Source organism: Eumetopias jubatus, unplaced genomic scaffold (genome assembly GCF_037043125.1).
Source record: "Eumetopias jubatus isolate StellerSeaLion01/CBP00866 unplaced genomic scaffold, mEumJub1_p1.0 scaffold_14, whole genome shotgun sequence".
Lineage (NCBI taxonomy): Eukaryota > Metazoa > Chordata > Mammalia > Carnivora > Otariidae > Eumetopias > Eumetopias jubatus.
Genome location: NW_028274820.1, coordinates 48,675,587 through 48,697,400, shown reverse-complemented (window position 1 = coordinate 48,697,400; position 21,814 = coordinate 48,675,587). Strand labels below are relative to the sequence as shown.

General features: G+C 34.5%; 1 protein-coding gene across 6 annotated transcripts in view; it reads left to right on the top strand.

Moving 5' to 3' along the window:
* Positions 1 to 21,814, top strand: part of DGKB (diacylglycerol kinase beta) — a 638,091-nt gene that overhangs the window by 456,890 nt on the left and 159,387 nt on the right. For all 6 annotated transcript variants that reach the window (XM_028119240.2, XM_028119224.2, XM_028119215.2 and 3 more), the window contains one exon: positions 5,122 to 5,317. In XM_028119240.2, coding sequence (XP_027975041.1) covers positions 5,122 to 5,317 — 196 coding nt within the window. The remainder of the gene's footprint in view (positions 1 to 5,121; positions 5,318 to 21,814) is intronic.

The following is a 21,814-nucleotide window of genomic DNA, read 5'->3' as shown; positions in this document are numbered from 1 at the left end:
TGTTCCATGCACCAGGCAAAATTCATGAGAGAATAAAATAGCCCATTCTCCAAAGTATTTCAGTCTTTTGGTTGTCATTTAGACTGGGAGGGATGGTGTATTTTAAGATTTAGAATATCCATTCTAAAGTACTAGGATTTGTTTTAATGATTAATTACTTCTATAAAACCAAAATGATGTCAAGAATTAACAGAGTGCAAAAAGCATCAGGGATACAAAATAAATTAGGAGGATTCTACAGTTAAGATTGTTATTACCTGGTAATCGGGAAAACACAGAGCTTCTAAAGGCAATGGGGCGGACTTTCATAGCTCATTCTCTGCCCCACCTATCACAATTACCCTGGATGCTCTTTCAACACATATTTAGAGTACCTGAGCCTGGTCTTCACCACACCAAACCACAGTCTGGGGCTGGAGAAGTGAAACTGTGAATGGATATTTTTTTAAACCGCTTTACTGGGCGCCTGGGTGGCTCAGTTGGTTAAGCAACTGCCTTCGGCTCAGGTCATGATCCTGGAGTCCCGGGATCGGGTCCCGTATCGGGCTCCCTGCTCAGCAGGGAGTCTGCTTCTCCCTCTGACCCTCTTCCCTCTCGTGCTTGCTATCTCTCATTCTCTCTCTCTAATAAATAAAATCTTTAAAAAAAAATTTTAAAAAATAAACCGCTTTATTGAGGCATGGTTGACGTACAAAGGGCTGTACATATTTAATGTATACAACTTGATGAGTTTGAGTATATGTACCCATGAAACCATCATCACAATCAGTGACATCATTATATCTATCACATGCCCTTTGTGTGTGTGTGCACACGTGTGTGTGTGTGTGTGTGTGAGTGATAAGAACACTTAAAAGATCTATCCTCTCTTCTAAAGCTTACTAGGTGATTTTTTTTTTTTTTTTTGGCCAGTGAAATTGTAGAAACAATAATAAAAAGAGACAGTGAAAATGTGGACCTCAACAAAGATGGTCACTAAAAACAAAAGTTGAGCTCATTAATCCAAAACATAAAAAATAACTCCTTATTCCAGAAAAGAGTAAGAAATTTAGTGGGGGTGGGGCACAGTGTTATTTTATTAAGATAAAACATCATAATTTTTCTTAGAATGAGGAAGAAATGAAACAAGGAAAAAGGGGGCGAATGACCAAAAGGTGAATATTCTCTTCTGTGTTTACCAGAAGTTATTTTTAATAAGATAATTTCTGGTAAGAATTCTAATATCCTAGCAATAGTTTTTAGCTTTCACAGAATCTACTAAAAGAGGAAAACATGTAAAACTAGACTGGTTTTTTGCTAATATTTAAGGCTAATACTGGATATCTTGAGCCAGCAGTATTTTATTATTATCAACATGTTGAGCAACTGTGTGTGTGCCTGCATGGTACAGGCCTCAAATTTTCCTCTTTTCCGGGTTTGCTTTCATCTTCCTCTTGCTGACCTACCAGCTTCCATTCTGCTCTGAGACCTGTCTTGTGATTACCCACAATCAACACTTCCATCACCACCACTGGACTGCCAACTAATAGTAAACTGACCTAAAAGGCATGTCCCGAGCCCCCGTATCACACTGTGTTTTGTAGATAAAACTTATAAAATGCATTTCAAAAAACATCAAACTTACAGAGTACCACAGCCCTCAAATATCAGAAGAGACACTGTTCGGCCATTAACGTGTACATGGGTATTTTAATTTGTAGATTTGCCGCTGTTGTTTTCTGCAAACACGTACATAATCTTGTCTTATGAATTACATATGAATTTGCAGAAACTCTTAAAAATTGGACTTATGTGAGTCATTTTACTCCATGCTATTTTATACAATGAACAAAGCAATGTTTTTACATTTGATTAAATGCAATTAGGTATGATTTTTATCTGACCTGGGCATAGAATTAAACTCATTATGGAAAAAAATATTTATGGTGTATCATTAATTGTATCTCATCAAATTTATCCGTACTTACAGCTGTCCAAAGTTCCTCACAATTTTGAATTTTTCTATCAAATGACATGTTAACTGAATCTGAAATAATACACTTATTTTAAAAAAAATTTGTCTTTAACACCTCTGTATAGTATGGTACAAAGTATGCTTATAAATGAGGATTAAAATACATTGGCAGAAAAATTTAAATCATCTTCGTTTCTTTTAAGTAAATTTGTCTCTGGAATAAGATCTTCCATTTTAAAACTGAAAAGAATGGACAATGGCCTCGCAGAATTGCACTCTGCAAATAGCTCCCATAGTACTTACTATATGTTAATGACCTTTTTTCTACATAATAAAAATATTCAGGATTTATTGACTAACCAAGGCTGTTAGCTTTTAAGCTTTTATATTCTTTTCCTCCGTAGCTACCTTTTTAAAAATCATAAATTTTCAAAGCGGATGAAAATATTATCTAACCAAGTATTGTAACTTGTTCCTTCACCTCAGTTTTTATTTCCGTGCACTCAATTGGTATGCTACAATTCCTGGTCTCTATCAGAGCTAGCTTCAAAATTTTCCAGACTAATGAACATAATGTTAAAGCAAACAGAGGAAGGTAACCTGGGGTCAAGAACTAGTGGAAACAAATCATTAATAAATAGCAATTTATGTAAGGACGTTGTCCTGCTCTCCTAGGAACTTCAGTGTTCATCAGTCCTTCTTTGGGAACTTGAGGGTTTGTTTTTTTTTTTTTTTTTTTCATTTTTCTGAAAAGCTGCTCACTCCGTTTCCTTGAAACTACACGTGATAAGACTCTGAAGAGTGAAAACATGAATAATAGTATACGCTGATATTTTTCAGCTGTCACATGGAACTCCCCTGGTTCAATTAAAACAAAAAGCCTATTTGCAACTGCTCTTCTTTGCTACAGATGAACAAAGGAATACTCCTTCACTAATTCTGAAAGTAACTTGTCACAGTGGGGTTCTAAGGCCTAGTCAAATAATTGTCTTAGTGTACTACCTGCTGTGTTCAATATTGAGTGAAAATGGAAGCCAGGCCCTAACTCTAGCTTATTTCACAATTCTTCTGTTATTTAAATGATTTTAGTCAGTTTGGGGAAAGCCAGACCTTTATAAATTAACAGCAGGGAAATACCAAAGGTGTCAGATTGCATATTTATCATCTTTTTCGTGTAATACTTAAATATGTATTAAGAAGTGACTGACATAAATTAGGCAGATTTCAGAAGCCACAGGCCGTGGCTTGTAGAGGACCCCCTTCTGCTTGACATTTCATCCTTGTCAAAGATCAAATTATTTTAATTTAGGCTGCAAATTATAAGGAATGAAGACTTCTTTGTGGGAATTCCCTGTGGTAATCTGACTTTTGTTGTTACTGCTGCTTGTCAGTGTGCAAAAGATATAATATGCATGCAAATAAGGTTAAAAAATATGTACTATCTAATTATCCAGCCAGTACATTCCACTTGAAGACAGTGGGAGGCCTGACACACAGTATGTGTTTGATTCATTGAGGCCTGCAGGGTATTTACACAAGATTACTTTTAATTATGAAATTAATATCTGTTTATCTAGAATATATAGCGGTAAGTGAGTATACACATGAGCAGAATTCTTTAGTAAAAAGAAATCATCTTAATTTAATACATGAAAAGGAGGAACAAAATCGCTTGTTTCTAGGGGGAAAAAAAGGCATCATCCAGACCTCGGTTTCACCCCTTTTGAAACAAATTGAATGAAAACTTGGCACCTTCTCTAGAATTTGTTTCTTGCCCTGCCAAGTAGACTCAAGACGTGTTGCTTTATTTCACAGTTTTTATATTTTAGTGAACAAGATGCAGTATTAGATTCAGTACGAAGAGACAAATGTGGAAAAAGAGCGGTTTTTTGTTTGTTTTTTTGTTTTTTTCATTTTGGTGGAGCATTATCTCTTCTAGGTTCAAAAATCATCATTGCCATGAGAAAGAGAAAGATGAAGTCAGTATCAGTGTTTTGTTTTGTTTCTGAAATAAGATGTGGCAAATAACAGTCCCACCGCAAATATACTTCAGTCTAGGAAATGCATATCCCTAACAAAGTTCTCTGCAAAACAAAGAGTTATAAATTTGCATCTCTTCTCCTATCAGCTTACTTACAACTGACAAAGGGAGAACGATATCTGGGATGCATTTATAATAAGTACCACTTTAGAAACCTCAAAGCAAATGAATAAATAAGTAATAATTCCAAAAATACAGCATGGCCTTGCACTCTTCACACATGTCCATCAGTGGAAATGGACAGAAAAATCAAAAGATTAAAAAGTGGCCACTCTGAATATCACAAAGCATTGTCTGTTACCAAGTTTCATATTTTTCACAATCAAAGGGTGTTTTGTCACCAGACAATCAAACAAACAAACAAAAAATCTGGCTGATTATTTTCCTTTCTCGATCTATTGTTACAGCTATAGAGTAAGGGTGGGTTGGACATTGCTTCTGCTGTTCTTGGCATTTCTCTCACTCAGGCTCACTGGTCCTCCATATTCATTTAGACAACAGTGCCTCTTATTGCCTGTAACACTTCACTTGGAACTTAATCTAGTACAAGAAACCATCCTTGGCCACTGTGATGTCATTCGGGTCTCTTTGAACTGGTGTTTTTTACTTTATTTTTTCCCCCAAAGTGTATTAAGCCACTCTTTCTCTGCCCAAACAAGAGATACCACGAATTATGAATTCTGTTTCCTTACTTTGTCCCAATAGTGGCTTGCGGTGTGTTCTAACTAGGCAGCATCATTAAAATTTCTGCCTGAACATTGACCAGACTTCTTAGACTCAACCTCTTTTGTAACACATGGGAAATTTGTAGCTGGTTATGCAGACACTAATGTGTGTCCTTCCCAGTGGTTTTCTGTAAACAGAGATAGACTGATGATTTAATTTGATCATGTTAAAGACATGTTTAAATGATAACTGATTAATGTTCGTGTCTGCTTTATCCTTTATATTGACATTTAGAGTAGTGATTTAAGTGTTCTTAAAAGTTTTATTTAAATGTGGCAGGATTTTGGACTTAAAAACTCCTGTTGAAAGATAAGGAAATGCAAAAGAGGAAATCAAGGAAAAAAGATCAAATATCTTACTGTTTCTGTTTTTTTTTTTTTTCTCTCTTTTCACTGATCAGTGTGATGGAGTACAAATAGATTTAATAAACATCTCCCTGGAAGGAATTGCTATTTTGAATATACCAAGCATGCATGGTGGATCCAATCTTTGGGGAGAGTCTAAGAAAAGACGAAGCCATCGCCGAATAGAGAAAAAAGGGTCTGACAAACGGACCACACTCACAGATGCGAAAGAATTGAAGTTTGCAAGTCAGGGTAAGTTTTCTTATATTTAATTAAAATATATCATAATATATTCTAAAATCGTATATAAACTGGCTATATTTTTCATGGGTTTTTTCCCATTATTCTCCTTCTTTGGATTTCATTCTGTTTATTCTCCTTCTCACAGAAAACAGAATACGTGTGGGTAGTTAGTGGATAATAATGTAGGATAAATTGCACATTAAGTTCTGAAATGTGATCATCTTGGTCAGGATGTTTGCATTGTTGTAACAAGGGCCTCGTTAAGGCTTTCCAATGTTGTGTTGCAAGATTTTTTAGTCTTCGGGTGTGTTCACTCAGGTTAAGACATCAAAGCTCTCTTACATTAAGCTGTTGTTCTAAGAACCACGTAGAATGACATGTTTAAATACCCTACAAAAAATTTTGGTTATCTGCAGCTATTTTTCCAGAAATTTTATAACAACAATGAGGAGACCTGGGAAACAGATCAAAAAAGACTAGCAAAAGGGGAGAGAATAGCTGTGCATCAGAATTTTCAATTTCACTGTAATGTAGGTCACGCTCGGACATGACAACTAATTCTTGTCGATAGATTTTATAGACAGAGATCTCAAATTGGTAGTATTCTAATAAGCAGTCATGCCCCAATAGTTTTTGTGTATTCCAGAATCTACCTAATTAATACTATTGATGCCGTTCAGATAGCCAAGAAAGCATCTTGGCCAGGTCGGTGTAGCAAAGGCAGAATATGGAGAGGTTGGCAACCCTTTATGGGCCCAAGAAAAATAAAAAAATAAATATATTTAAAAAATAAATAACAAAAAAATGTGAAGATGGTTGGTAGGCTTGATGGTGGTAGGACACAGCTTTATCTTTCAGGGTCTTCAGGTATCTGATTCAAGTTCTGGTAGCCAGCAGTTACTTCTGTTATATGGAATATAGTGACTATGAGTGTGACAAAGATTGGCAGAGAAAGTATTAGTTGTTATTTTCTTGAAAGAAGTGCTTATTACAACCTGTCAATGACAGAAGCTTTTGAAGCCCCTTAAATATATAGGTAATCCTAAAGAGGTAAATTCTGAAGAGTCATGTAATTTAGTACAAGCAAATTTATACCAACTTAATTAAAATGCTTCATACTCAGAATGAATATAACTATATGGAAACATGGAGGATTTTAAAATGTAGAGTGTTAGATATAATTATTATTTCATAGGGGTTATTGACATTAATATTGTATTTATATTTAAATGTAAGATTAATAGCTTTCTAAGGAGATTAATAAAACAGAGTAATATAGTCCATATAATTAAAAAAGTTTTATATATGTCTATAACAATTTTAAATTTTTTAATGTGGTCACTACATGCCAATACTTGGCATGTCCTTTGCATGTTGATAATCCATATATAAATCTGATTTATTGTCAATGTTCAGCTGCCAACTATGTTTGCCTATTGAGCTATTGAAGTTTATAAGACTCATGATTATGCTCAACCAGGACAAGTGTCTATATAACCCCTATGGTGCTTACTACAGGCTTGCTATTTGCTGGCCTCACTCATGCCCCTCTCTGTATGCTTTTTTCAGTAATACACATTTGAAATAAAGCACAGACAAATCAGCCAGAAGTATTGTCATAGACTGTCATTGCTTATAACTGTACAAAAAGACCTCTCTTCCCATTTTGTCTTCTTACTTAATGTTGTGGAACTATTAGGGCTAAGTCTCCATAAATTTGGCGAAGGAGAAAGTGGGAACCTATAGGGTTTGTGACATGAATACATTTTTTTCTCAGTACAAAGGTAGGGAAAAAGTGTAGAAATCAGAGTTTTTGTTTGAAGATCATTGTATGAGCAATAACAGAAGTATGTTCATAACTGATTTGGTTCAACATTTTGTTGCCTCTCTTGAAGCCGACGATACTAGTATTTTGAGTGTTGTTTTATTTCAAGATGAGGACAATTTCATCATTAAAAATGACCTTATCAGCTGAATATAAAAAATAGACTATATTAACCAGTATTTCCTTTTTATTAATTTTATGTAGATTTTTTTCATATTGATATATTTGGCAACAAAATAGCCAGACGTATCTCAAAATGCTTCTAAGATTTGATTGCAAATCTATTCTCTTAATGGTAAATGTTATACTTACTAGTCAAGAAGTGAAATTTACTATTTAAAATATCTGCATAGATCCCTTTCCTAAATGGTACATATTTCTATCACTTGATTTTGTCTTCAATATCTTGACACAAAAACAATAGTATTAAATGTGAGAGTCAATCAGTATTTTAAATCTAAATATATTTTCAAATTTACATAAAATGATTATAAGTATTGACTTTAGAATGAATTATGAAAAATACAATTCTAGTTCAACACGTTTCTTTAGCCCAGACTCACATTAATATATTTTTCACTCTTAGAAAATATATAAACAAATAAAAAACTTAATATAATTTCCTTTTCAGGAAGTACTTTCTTGATATATTAACAAACAACTTTTCTGATATGCTGCTGCAAAAAATTTGAAGTTTAAACTAAACTTTTACTGTATTGAAATGGATGCTTATTTCCATCAACTTTAGAAAGTTTTTGGTGGGGGACAGAGAGTAGGGGAGGCATACATATCTAGAATTTTATAATAAAGATAAATTATTTTATTTAGTAGAAGCATTTAAATTAAGAAATAGGTTTACACTTTTTTTCAATTTAAAGACATGTCATAGACCAAAGGTACAGGATCACATTTTAGAGCATTAAATCCTCAACTGTATTATGCTGTACATTATCTGGGACTCCTGCACAATTAATTTGTTTGCAGTCTTTGAGGATACTCACAGCATAAGATCAGAGTATCGTCAGTTAATAATTTCACTGGTTGGAAATGTTATGCTTGATTTAACTCAAGTTGACCAAAATTATAAGTAATTCTTTTAATTACATTACTGTTCTAGCAGAATATTCTAGAACAGATGGATGCAATTCTGAAACATATTCAGACTCACCTGATTCCATAGATATTTTCTTTGTGGGTTTGTCTTTGTGTTTTGTTTCATTTTTGCTTTTGGAAATACAAATAAGTGTGTTTTATAGAATTGGCATGGTCTTTAAGCACAATTGTAAAGTAGGCCAAAGTAGCTGTTCAGTACTCCTGGCCTTCATCCTCAATCTTGCCCACGACTTTCTGTTGCCGAGTTTATCTTTGCTTCCCCCTCCACTGAAGTAAATCTAGGCCTTGGAAAGATGTCTAATAAATTCACTCACATTAATGTATAAATGACTGATTGCAGATGAAAGTAGAGGTATTTGCATTTTAAGAAGAAATAAAGGCCTTCAGCTAAACCATTATTTTTTAAACTTTGTTACATTGAGTTATAACTGCATCTCTTCACAGTTTCTGTAAAACTTGGTTCAAACTAATTATTGCCTCATTTTGGAAGTACAAAAAAACCCCTATAATAAAAACATACTAAGGTGTGCTCTATAGAAACATTTTGTCATATTAATGACTCTAACAGCATTAAATTCTGCTCCCAGGCAAAAATAACTTCCTGTCCTCCGGCTCCTCAACTTCCTCCTCCACAGATAGATAAAAACATAGATATGCATATCTACACGTACACATTTATATCCAAATGCACATATAAACAAACAAAGTAAAAACTGTGCCATTAATTAGAAAGTCTGTAGCTCTGCAATGGTCGGTTAAAAAAATATACGTCTTTGCATATTTAATGAGGATAATTGTACAAATGGGTACATTGCCACCACAGTGTGTGTGAATCACATACAATTAAAAGGCCCACGAGCTCAGGTACTTCTGTTTGGCATAAGCAAGAAACAGTACATTACAATCAATGGAAGTGAAAACAAAGTGCTAATATTTTATGTATTTATGTATTTATGAATTTATTTATTTATTTTATTATGTTATGTTAGTCACCATACATTACATCATTAGTAGTGTTCCATGATTCATTGTTGGCGTGTAACACCCAGTGCTCCATGCAGAACGTGCCCTCCTTAATACCCATCACCAGGCTAACCCATCCCCCACCCCCCTCCCCTCTAGAACCCTCAGTTTGTTTCTCAGAGTCCATAGTCTCTCATGGTTCGTCTCCCCCTCCGATTTCCCCCCCTTCATTTTTCCCTTCCTACTATCTTCTTGTTTTTTTTTTTTACAACATATAATGTATTATTTGTTTCAGAGGTACAGGTCTGTGGTTCAACAGTCTTACACAATTCACAGCACTCACCATAGCGCATACCCTCCCCAATGTCTGATGAAAATGGACATGCTACTTTTTAGAAAATTTCTTGCTCATAAAGAAATTGCATTAGTTAACTACTTCATGGAAACAATAGGTTTGTATTAGCTTATACATCAAGTGTACTTTTATCAGAGATTTGTGGTATAAACATACAACTGTAACTAAAGAGCCTTTTTTATGGTTGAATAACATTCCATTGTATGTATATATGTGTGTATGTATCTATGTATGTATATATACATATTTTCTTTATCCATCGATCCATGGACATTTGAGCTGCTTCCCTATCTTGGCTGTTGTAACTAATGCTGCTATAAACATAAGGATTCATGTATCCTAAAAAGATACCTTTGAAAAGTATCTTTTAACCAAACAGTGAGGACCTCTCAAGTAATATGAACAGTTTTGAGTTACTCTAAAGGTTTTAGTTTTGAAGATACAAGTCCAACTATTCCACTTTCCAGAAATGAAATGGTGCAAGACAGTCGCATGAGATGTAAAAAGTCCACAGCCTTTACAATCACATACTTGTCTGGATCAGGATATTCTCAGTATCACACAACCAAAACAAAATGCAGAAATCAATGAAAATAGGATGCTTGTGACACTGCAGCTGTTGATCAGAAAAACTCCGTTTTTTTTCATGGATCGACTGTACTAAAAGTGTTCGCAAACTCAACCTTGAACATTTATTTGTACAAATAAAAGTTTTCTCTTTCATTTACGGATTTTTAAAGTGTTGTTTCATTTGAAAAATTTAAAAAAAAAGTTGACTACTTTAAAAAGTTTGAAACCACTGAGCAAAAGTAATTATATTCAAGCCAAAGAGTCTCAGACGTTTGCCAGAAGCTACTGGAGACACTGTGGGGGAGCAGCTAGATTTCCTGCTTGAAACCTCATTAACTAGGTGACTGTCCTCCACTCATATGGATACAACTAGCCAAGTACCAGTCATATAAAAGTTTATTTTAAAAACTAATTAACATGTGATATTATCCATGAAATTTTCAGTGATTTCACTCCCATTTACCAATGCTAAAATCTTTTGGGGAGATTTCCCCGAAGTGCAGCATGCACTCCACTGATGGAGAACTGAAATGGTTTAAGTAGTACACAGATGGATATTTTAAAGGTTAGTAGTTTTTATATGTACAGTTATAATTGTTGTCTCTTTATGGTAGAGGATGCTGGTTTGTTTTTTTAATTTCTAATTTTAACTTCACGTTTATTTCTAAAATAAATCGAAGCAAAAATAGGGTAAAAACCCAAATGAATAATAATACAGGAGGTATTTGAGCAAGGCCAAGATTGTAAAGGTGGGACAAGGAGGAATAAAGTTTAGAAAGTCACACTGAGCTAACATGACAGCTCTCGGTCATCACCGCCTCTCGTTCACACAGCCCTGATTTTGAACATGTATTGTGAACATGCTTTTTCTTCTTCATCATCGTGCCTACAATTTACTGTGTATCAGTTCCCCAAGAACAAGCTTTTCCGTGGACTTTGCACTGCCCACGCTCCTACACCCCTCCTTATTTGACGTTCATGCCCTGTGCTAGGGAAGACTAAACCCCTGATTCTTCTTAGAAGCCAGAGGAGAGAGACGACGCCTCTGACTGACTGTCAAGGAATCTCTCTACATCAAATGACTTTATTATTATTTGGTTTTTTGAAAACTCTGAGATAGTAGGAGAAAGAAAAAGTCAGTCTAAACCAGATTGGTCAAAGAGAATAAACGAGCTGATATCTATGAAAACTTGGCAAAACTTGAATTTCTTTTGCCTGTGAAGATAAATAAGGTTATTGGCTCTTTTGTCTCTGTCTTTAAAACGGGAATGGTGGATTCTGAAAGAGTTGAGATTCATCTTCGTGCTCTGTGCATTGTGTTACCTGGATAAGTACACAAATAGCATTTAAATAGTAAGACCCTGACTTTCTATGCCTTGTAGAAATTATACTTCTCTGAAAGTTGATGGTAAGGACATTTGTCATCCAATATTATCAATTTTTTCTAGACATTTCTATGGGTTATTTGGGGTAATTTAGAAGGCAGTGTTTTATGTTGTCTAAATATAAACTGCAATATTCATTTTAGAACTGTAGATGATGTATTTGGCATTCAAACACTGGCAAGCAGAACAATTTCCAAGCATTTAAATTCAGTGATTAAATCAATTAAATTTAGAAACAAGAAAAGGATTTCATGCTGCATTATTATACCTGAATCTTAAAATTGTTGAAAAAAGATTATGGCATTTGAGATGTTATATTTCAAAAAAATACCTGCATATACTAATACCATGATAATTTTATTGGTTGAAAATAGATAGATCCAAACATTTGGTTTGCTCTCTAGTAAACTTTATGGAGATGTCTCTCATGAGTTCCTAATTGTACGTTTTCAAACTACCTCCTTTGAAAATTTCCAGCAGTGGTTAATGCAAATAATATCACATACTTGATAAAACTATCTAAATATCTAAGTTTCTGTTTGCAATTGTATATTGAATCATACACCTGGATGTCTTAATGTGATAGCTCCCTATTTTTACAAAAGGCACGCTTTTAAAGTATAAGACAGTAATAAAGAATTAAGGGATATAAAATGTATTTCTTGTACATAAAAACAGGTATGTATTTTTGAAATATAAGACTGTGTACTCTTATCTTTGGCTTAGCTGTCCTATAAAAGCATATATATTATGAATAAGCATTTATGAAATTCCTATTTGTCATGGCACTATAAGACTGCAGAGAAACTGCTAGCCTCCTAAAAATTTGGAAATCAGAAACCATAAATATGAGTAAATGATTATTTATGAACAATTGAAACATCCGATGGCAGTCTTTAGAACTAGCATCGTTGTCCTTTTTCCCCATGTCCAACAGTCAGATTTTCAAAATCTGACATGCAGTATTCTAGAAACAAAGTCTGGCATGTAGTATAATTCTGGGAACAAAATCTGACATGTCGGATAATTCTAGAACTTCTTATAGTAAAATTGGTAAGTCCACATAATCATTTCGATATAAACAGACAAGTAATCATTTAAACAGGTAAGTGGTGTTTTCTAATACATAAATGAGATTGTTGCTATTAAGGGTTTATTCTGGAAAACAGATTGAAATAGGAAAATGGAGAAAATTCAAATAATAGGTAAGTAGGAAAAGGCAGAACAATGAATCTGGGAAAACTTGAAACAAATTGGATTTTTGTAGCAGTCGCGTTTTGAAAAATATATGAGCTGGCAATCAATCTAGTAAATGCAAAAGGAGAGGAATTTGTTTATTTGAGGTTTTAAATCAAAGCTCAGCTGTTACCTTCTCTGACTTCTGAGGCTGAATACCTTCTTTATTTTCAAATGCTAATGCTATTCTGATACCCTTCTACATTTCTAGCTATTGATTTTAATTGCAACTTCAGAGAAAGACGGAAAATATAAATGCTCTAATGGGTCATTTTCTCTATGAGGTTGATGTCTAATACCAGTGATAAAAGGACCATCTTACTTGTTTCTGTGACATAGTATCCAACCCTGAGTCTGTTGAAAATTATAGCAGGTCATCTACCCAGGCTAAGGATGCATTATAATTCTAAGTAAATTTAACTTACGCAGTGGTGGAAATATAAAATATATTTCCAAGTTAAATAAATATTGACTGATTATATAAGCCTCAACTAATTAAATAATACTTGTAGAGTTTGCTTTCAAATAGCAGTAACATGAAGTTCCTATATATGAGGCCATTCTTAGAAGTTTCCTAAATATAAAGTTCTACAGTAATCTTGCCAGTTGACAATGATAATTTAAAACTCATGTAATGGATGTGCCCCAGGGAACGTAAAATAATTTTTCCTATAATGAGGATATATGGCAATAGTTAGAATTTTTAAAAGAATAGTAAACATGAAAGAACTATCAAAAAGATATAAAACCAACTACAAAAATTGTTAAAACCTGAGTCATGGTTCCTTTTTTTTTCCATTGGTATTAAAAATCATATTTTCTTTTCCATCAAGATAGAAAATAATAACCAAGAAAAACTAATCTCATTGAGAATGAAATTTCAATTGCACCATCTTGTGGAATGACACCTTATTTAGAGATTTCAAGTCATACCAGGAGAGATATTAGACTTGTATTTTGCCTTTATTTATAAGTATTTTTCTAGTTACTTTAATGGAGGTGAGGAAACCACAACAATCTATCATCTGGTTCTTGCACTCATTCCTTTAACTACCAAAGGGTGGCATAGGTGGTCCATTAGGGAGCAAAGAGAACTTTTTCTTGAAAAGAATTAAATTCCACCACCTACTTAATTATCTTTGAGCTGTATGAATTTGAGTTAACCAAAGCAACTAACCACTGGAGTTTCATTGCCATGAATTTAGTTTTCATCAATAAAGTCTTTTATTATATAGAGCTAGTTAACATATCAGTAGTAGCTTATTAGACAGTATCCAGCCAACTGTTTTTTTTTTTTTTTTTAAGATTTTATTTATTTATTTGACACAGAGAGAGAGACACAGCGGGAGAGGGAACACAAGCAGGGGGAGTGGGAGAGGGAGAAGCAGGCTTCCCGCCCAGCAGGGAGCCCGATGCGGGGCTCGATCCAAGGACGCCGGGATCACAACCTGAGCCGCAGGCAGTTGCCTAACAACTGAGCCACCCAGGCGCCCCAACCAGCCAACTATTTTTGTAGAAATTGATAGAGATTCATATAGATCATCATTCCCTCCATTTGGATAATTATTCTCCTGGCTTAATAAGAATAGTTCTATTGTTCTTTTTTTGGTAAACTGTGGATTTATAAACTTAGGGGTTTTTTGGTGTCTATTTTAGGCAGAGTCTCTTGGCTGCTGTACAGTAAACCTATTAATCAGAGTAAGGTAAAAACCGAGGCCTAAATGTTATAAGGGTGACAATCATTTGAAATAAGACTAATAATCTCCATGGATAAACATGACTAATTTAAATGAGCCCTGGGGAATTTTTTTAGAAAGTTCAAATGCCTGATGAATACTGCACTGTTATTCTAATTATCTCGTAATATGACATAAAGTAACAATCTCACTTCATCCTTTTATTTACAAAGCTGCTCCCATTATCATTATATTTTACCTGTTCAAGCTCTGAAAGATTGCTCCTCATTGAGAGATTCATTAAAAGAGAATAATTATATTATATTTCACAGATTGGCTGAAAGAAAATGTATCTTTGAACAATTCCATTTCCCTGAACAGTTGTTCATTTCAAGGTGGAAGACAGGTCTATTAAGTACCTTCTACCCTTTTTAAACATGTCAAAGCTAACCATTAATACTGAAATTAGTAATTTGGTTCTGATTTAATGAAAGAATCAGCTGCTATTTGTAGAACTCAATTTCTGTGGCTGAGAAAAACACAGTGTTTTCAAAATATTGAATAACAAAATATATTTAAGAATCTTTTTATGCACAATGATTTAAATTCATCTCTTTTCTGATGGTTAAATCCCTTAGCATACTGACTTTTTTCCCTGCTGATGATGCTTGAGAATATGTACTTCTCCATCCAAAAAACTACATAAGACATTTTCTGAGTATGTGACATTCAGATTTTCAGAGTATCTTGTTAGATGAATAGTAAGAGAGAAAATCAACCAATATAATGAACATTTAGTTTTTAAACTTACTGCAAGAAAGGTTCATGGGATTTGTGATTAAATGTCTTATCAAAATTAAAAAGAGAGTCATGTGCACAAAAATGTGACTTCAGTAAAAATTAGGTCTGACACAAGTCACTTCATATTTAAACATTTCGGTGTTGTGTGCAAAAAGCTATCCATGGTCACATGCAAGTAAATACCTTAACTCTTATCTTAATGTTCTCTAGTAAATAATTAAGCAGTAATGAAATAATATATTAATCATTGATGGTTTAGCCAAGCTTTTTGTACTTGATTATAAGCACTTTCTTCCCTAAGAGTCCTTGCATTATAGTCTTTTCTTAACATTGCCCTGCCAGCTCACTAAAATAGAAGTACCAGGATAGCTAGTGCGCAGAGTGGGAAGCAAGGAAAGGAGTAAACCATCTTTTACCCAGGATAAAAGTATAAAAAATGTTATTTGATTTTTAAAAGACAGTAACTGTATCAAATTTAAATACCAATTTTAACCATGTGTAGGATTTGAAGAGCTCTCAGAGAGATGAAAGGCATTAACTGTACCATTTTAGAAGTGTGTAACTAAAATATACTGACATATTAGCAGGGCTGTTTTGAGTCAGAGGTTGAGTCTGAGGTTTTGTACACTTTTGTAGTTAGGTGTTATTTATAATTCTTCATTAATGTGTTTTCTGTCTTTTTATTAATCTTGTTCTAAAGGAATTGTATAAGATCTTTATCTTGTTAAAATAGATCAGTTTAGATCTCTATTGCATTTTTTTGTTTTTCATTTTTACTGTTTGGCTTCTGAATATTTTATATGTTGCCTTTGTAAACTTTTCATCCAAATGTTCATACAGAAGTCAACAATTAAAAAGGAACTCTAAACAGTTGACTTCATTCCTGAAGAAGGGAATGAATATGGTATGGTAGATTTATGGTAAATCCTGAAATTTATGGTGTTTATCATGAAATTTAACTTCCTTTGCAAATCAAGAAACTATTCAGTTATCCAAAATATTACAAACAAACATTAGTTTAGGCATAAAAGTTGAATTAAACTAAAAAACAATCTGACATTTTAAATGTCTCTGATGAGGGTTTAATAAATCAGGATATTTACTAGTGAGTACTCACAGAAAATGCCTTTATCAGTTATGTGTTGTGACACAGTTTGTGTGTGTAAGTGCATGTGTGTTTGTGTGGTGTGTATGTGCCTGTATGGGTGTGCATATATACTGAATTCATTAATGGGGAAAGAATAATGGGCATGCAGATTACAAAATGATGCATGGTAGAAAAACATCTCTTGAACACAAATTATTTTGGAAGTTCCAATCAGAAAACTAGGAAACCAAATGAAGCATTGTTTTAAGAGGAAAATAACTTTTATTTTTGTTTTAATAGCAGAAGAGACAGTGATAGTAAAACATGTTCTCTAAACATTTTCCCAGGGAAGTACAAATCATTATCCCAAGGGAAGAGGAGGATAAAAACAGGTGGAAGGGAATTCCCTTTTTTGTCTTACTTTCCTTTTCTTCTACTACACGTCATCCTTGGAGAATAATGCCCTCTTCAGATTTCATCATTCTTCCTCCTCCATATGAGAGGGCTCATTCTAGAATGATCCTGCCCCTGTAGCTAAACAACTTACTCCCTTGATTGGCTCTTGTAGCAAATTTACATCTACTCATGGATCGGAAGACAGTAGCTTCTAAAGGTCTGTAGGAAAATTTTGTTCCGATACTGTAATGACTGTGTGTGTGATACTTTTTTTTGCATTTTTAAAACTGAGACGTACTTGACATACAATACTGTGTAAGTTTAAGTTACACCACTTGTTGGTTTGATACACTTATATATTACAATAGGATTACCACTGTAGAGTTAGCTAACACCTCTGTCACATTAAATAATTAAGATCCAGTCTTTTAGCAACTTTGAAGTTTATAGGATGTACTGTTGACTATGCTGCAGTGATTTTTCTTTCTCTTTTCGTTCTCTATCTTCCAATGATAAAAAGAAGTTATATTCCATGAGAAGAAAAGAAGCAAAGGAATTCGTATCACAGCAGTTGTTGGTCTTACATAGAATCCTCATCTTCATCTAGGCTCTCTTCTTCCTATTTTCTTTTCAAGTCAGCAGCCTCTCAAGGGAAAGACTTTTGACAGGGACATAAGGCCAGTGAATTTCTTTTCTTTTTTATTTTAAGATTTTATTTATTTATTTTACAGACACAGCGAGAGAGGGAACACAGCAGAGGGAGTGGGAGAGGGATAAGCAGGCTTCCCGTGGAGCAGGGAGCCCCATGCAGGGCTCGATCCCAGGACCCTAGGATCATGACCTGAGCTGAAGGCGGATGCTTAATGACTGAGCCACCCAGGCGCCCCGGTTAGTGAATTTCTTGAGGCTGGCTTTAGTTTCTAGCTTTCAATTCAGTAGGTGCATGGCTATAACAAGTGCTTTGGTAAAAAAGAGAAAGAAATTCATTATCTCAGACCAGTTATTAACTTGGCCAAGTCTGTTTCCTAACCTGTGTAAATGGAGATAATCGTTTCTGATTTTTTTTACCTTATAGGGTGATTTGTACATTTCAATACATTTCAAATAATTTACTATAGAAATGTAAAATGGCCTTATTATTATTTCATCAACTTAAAAATAGTACAAGACTATCACTAGAATTAGCGTGAAGCACTTCTAGTATTTGGCCAGCATTTGTGAGAGAGGAGGCCAAGATTAAGTGGTCATTCTCTACCTATGGAACCAGTAACCCTTCTAAGAATGAATTCTGACACCACAAAATTATAAGTAAATAGGATCTCTATTTCAGATCATGACAAATGTTTCCTTTTCTGAAAAACTGCATTATGATTAAGCAGTGAAGTTCTCAATACTTGAAATCTTTAAAGGAGAAGTAAGGTACTGACTGCATTCGGAGGCACCTTTGAATTAAAAGTTATTTATCATCCCTTCCCAAGAAAGGCACAATTCCTGTTAGAATGCTTATACCAATAGAAGTTAATTAAAATACAGTTGACTCTTCCCAGGTGTTAGAATGAGTGAAATATTTAACTGATGCCTGTCGGGTTAGTTTCTTCCTGTCTACTCATTTGTTACTTCCTTCCTCCTGGTGAATCATGGAATACATTGTTTACTTTCTGCATTCCCTTTGCTTGTACGTCTTTCATCTCTCACGTTCTTACAAAGATTGTAAAATTGTGGTGCCCATAGTTCTGATTCCTTGGGAGCCTTATAAGCCAATTGCCCATGACCACTTCCCATTGATTTTGCAGCAAAGACAAGTCACCTTAGCAACCAGTCCAGACTGTGCTTGCTGCTCTTAAATTTCGGTTTCCCTCTTGGTGGTACAAAGCGTTACTTGTGATTCACCATGAAGTTTATAAGAGCCCTTTCTAAAGTAGGCTGTACTGGAAAGCACAAGCGGCCTAACAAATTAATGACCTTGTGAGGTGCTGCCTGCTGGGGTGAAAATAAATTGGAAGGGAGGACAGGGGGCAGGTAATGGGCCCTAGCAAGGCTGCAAAACTCTTTTCAAACTGGCACTGACTGTGTGCCAATAGATGTGGCAATAACTGTCAACAAGATTTATGGCCCTTGAAGACTGACTCCATAAGAAGGGAAAGTTGAAGGAGTTCTATGATTTTGTTTCAAGTTTAGTGCATCCTGCTTTTGAACAACTCTTTCTGGGCAGCAGAGATGAAATCTCATGGCATGAATTCTCAGGGAAGACTTTTGCATGGTCTAAAGACTTTGAATCTTTATTTTAGTGTTCCTGCATGTGTTGTGTTATTGTTGATGGTAATGTTGACGCTACTACTTTTAAATTAAAAAGGAAAAAGTCTCACAGAGTTAAAGTGTGGGGTGTCTAGGTTCTCATAAAATGTAGAAAGTATAATCATTGTTCCTATTCTTTTGCCATCACAGGATAAGTTTCAGTTGTCTCAAATGTCATTGCCTGCCCTTCCTGGACAACCTACGGTAGATTATGTGTTTGGGAGTAATTAAGTCCCTTCAAAAAGTAATTTTCTATTGTTCTATTTCCATTATTGCTGGTGTCATGTCTTAAATGTAGCATTCTTTCTCTGTAAACCCTATATATATATATATATATATATATATATATATATAAAATATACATATAACTCATAAATGATCAGTGAATGAACAGATTATGCTTTATTAACCCCCTCTTTTTTCTCAACCTATTTTCTTGATTAATTGCTGGTTTCTGTCTTCATTCAGAATTGTGTAGGAAGGGCAAAATTGTAAAGATTGAACAAAATGATGCTCAGCTCTTAAACTGAGCAAATTGATTACCCTGATTTTAAATCTTTTTTCCCTAAGGACAGTAGATAGGGGATTTTAAACCATTTTACATAGGGCTTTGTGTATTTAATGGACAGATAACAAAGACCAATCACATTAAGACAGAAATGTCAACATACACATAAGTCACTCATTCAGTAGCTTAATATGTGCACTGCCAGTCTGCTTTGTGATTGCCTTCCTCATTCCACTCTAGTCCAATTGACCCTTTTGTTGCTCATCAAATACCCCAAGCATGATACTGCCTCAGAGCCTTTCCGGTGATATTCCCTCTCTTTGGAATGTTTTTTCCTCAAATTTTCACATAGTTCCACATGACTTCTCCCTTGCTTCTTGCAGGTCACTGTAAAAATATGCTCCCCTGGGAGAGAACTTCTCTGATCATTTTTCTAAAATACCATGAATTCCCTCCTGTTCCCTAACCCTCTCCCACTATGTGTTATCCTTCTTAAAAACTTGAACCCTTTAATGAACTCTAATATTTGCACAGAAAAGTGCACGTGTCATACATGTACAGTTGATGCATTTTGACAAAGTGAACACATCTATTGACCCACTGTCCCAGATTGAGAAATAGAATACCAACACCACAGAAGCACCCATCCCCTAGCACATGCCCTACTTCTGAGTTCTGTTGCTACGAATTTAAGTTCTGCTGGTTTTTGAATTTGATATAAGCAGAATCATATAGCATATATTCATTTATGTCTGGCTTCTTTAATTTCATATTTTCATTATTTGGTAGTAACCATTATATGAGTAAACAGTTATTGTGTTTTTATTTTTCCAGCATGGAGCTGTTATAAATAAAACCACTGTGAACATTATTGTACAGGTCTTTAGATGTGTACATGTATTTCTTTTTGGTATAGACTGAAGAAAGAAAGTTTCTGGGTCATGGGGTATATGTATGTCCAATTTTCTTAGATACTGCTAAAAGCGGTTGTATGGATTTACACTCCAGCCAGTGGATCTGAGGCTTCCAGATGCTGCATACCCTCAGCAACACTTTGGATGATGAGTCTTTTAAATTTAGCCATTCTAGTTTATTGTGTTTTATGTGACAGAGTTACTGGATATCCTCTTTTTTGAAATGTATGTCAAAATCTTTTGTCAATTTTTTTTTAATTGGCTTTATCCCTATCTACCTATTTGTATTTGAAAAACTAGAGTCTTTATTGGCTCTGTGGGTTGCAACTATATTCTCCCACTTTGGCTTGCCTATTTACTTTGTTAGTGGCATCTTTTGAAAATCACACCTTAATTTTATTCAAGTCCAGTGTATTAATTTATTCCTTTTTGATTATTACTTTTAAATCTGTGGTTAGTTTTAAATTTAAATTTGTTGAATATCTCTGTTATTTTTTTCTTTTAAATCTGTTGAACATCTCTGTTATTTCCGAGACGCTTTATTTGTTTAACTTCAACTTTTTTTTTAAAGATTTTATTTATTTATTTGTTAGAGAGAGAGAGAGAGAGAGAGAGAGAAAGCGCACAAGCAGGGGGAATGGCCGGCGAGGGAGAAGCAGACTCCCTGCTGAGCAAGGAGCCTGATGCGGGACTCAATCCCGGAACCCTGGGATCATGACCTGAGCTGAAGACAAGATGCTTAACTGACTGAGCCACCCAAGCATCCTAACTTCAACTTTTAAATGAAATTGATTTTTGAGCATGGTATAAGATCCAGGCCAGGAATATTATTTGTCAGATAATCAATTTACATAGCACTGATTACTGAAAAAATTCCTACCCCATTTATTACTGGTAATATAATCTTGATTCACATGTCCATTTGTGTGTCGATTTATTTCTGGATTCTCTATTCTGCACTAAAATTAGGCATACTTTTTCTATAATGTCAGATAATAAATATTTTAAGCTTTGGGGTCATATGCTCTTTGTTGTACCTACTCTACTCTGTCACATTAGCACAAAAGCAATCAGAGACAATACCTAAATGGCTGTGTTCCAATAAAACTTTACTTACAAAAATAGGCAGCAGGCCAGATTTGGCCCAAGGCTGCAATTTGCTGAAACAGTTCAACACCATTGCTCTATTTATCAATCCCAAATGCTAATCTGTGCTGTCCTAATTAATGTTTTATTCTTCAGGAACATATCCTTTACATTTTTCTGACACAGTTTAGAATCAGCTTGTTAATTTCTCCCCTCTAAAAAAATGAATAAATAATTGCAGAGATTTTGATTGGAATTGCACTGATGATTTAGGGAAAATTGACATCTTTATGGTT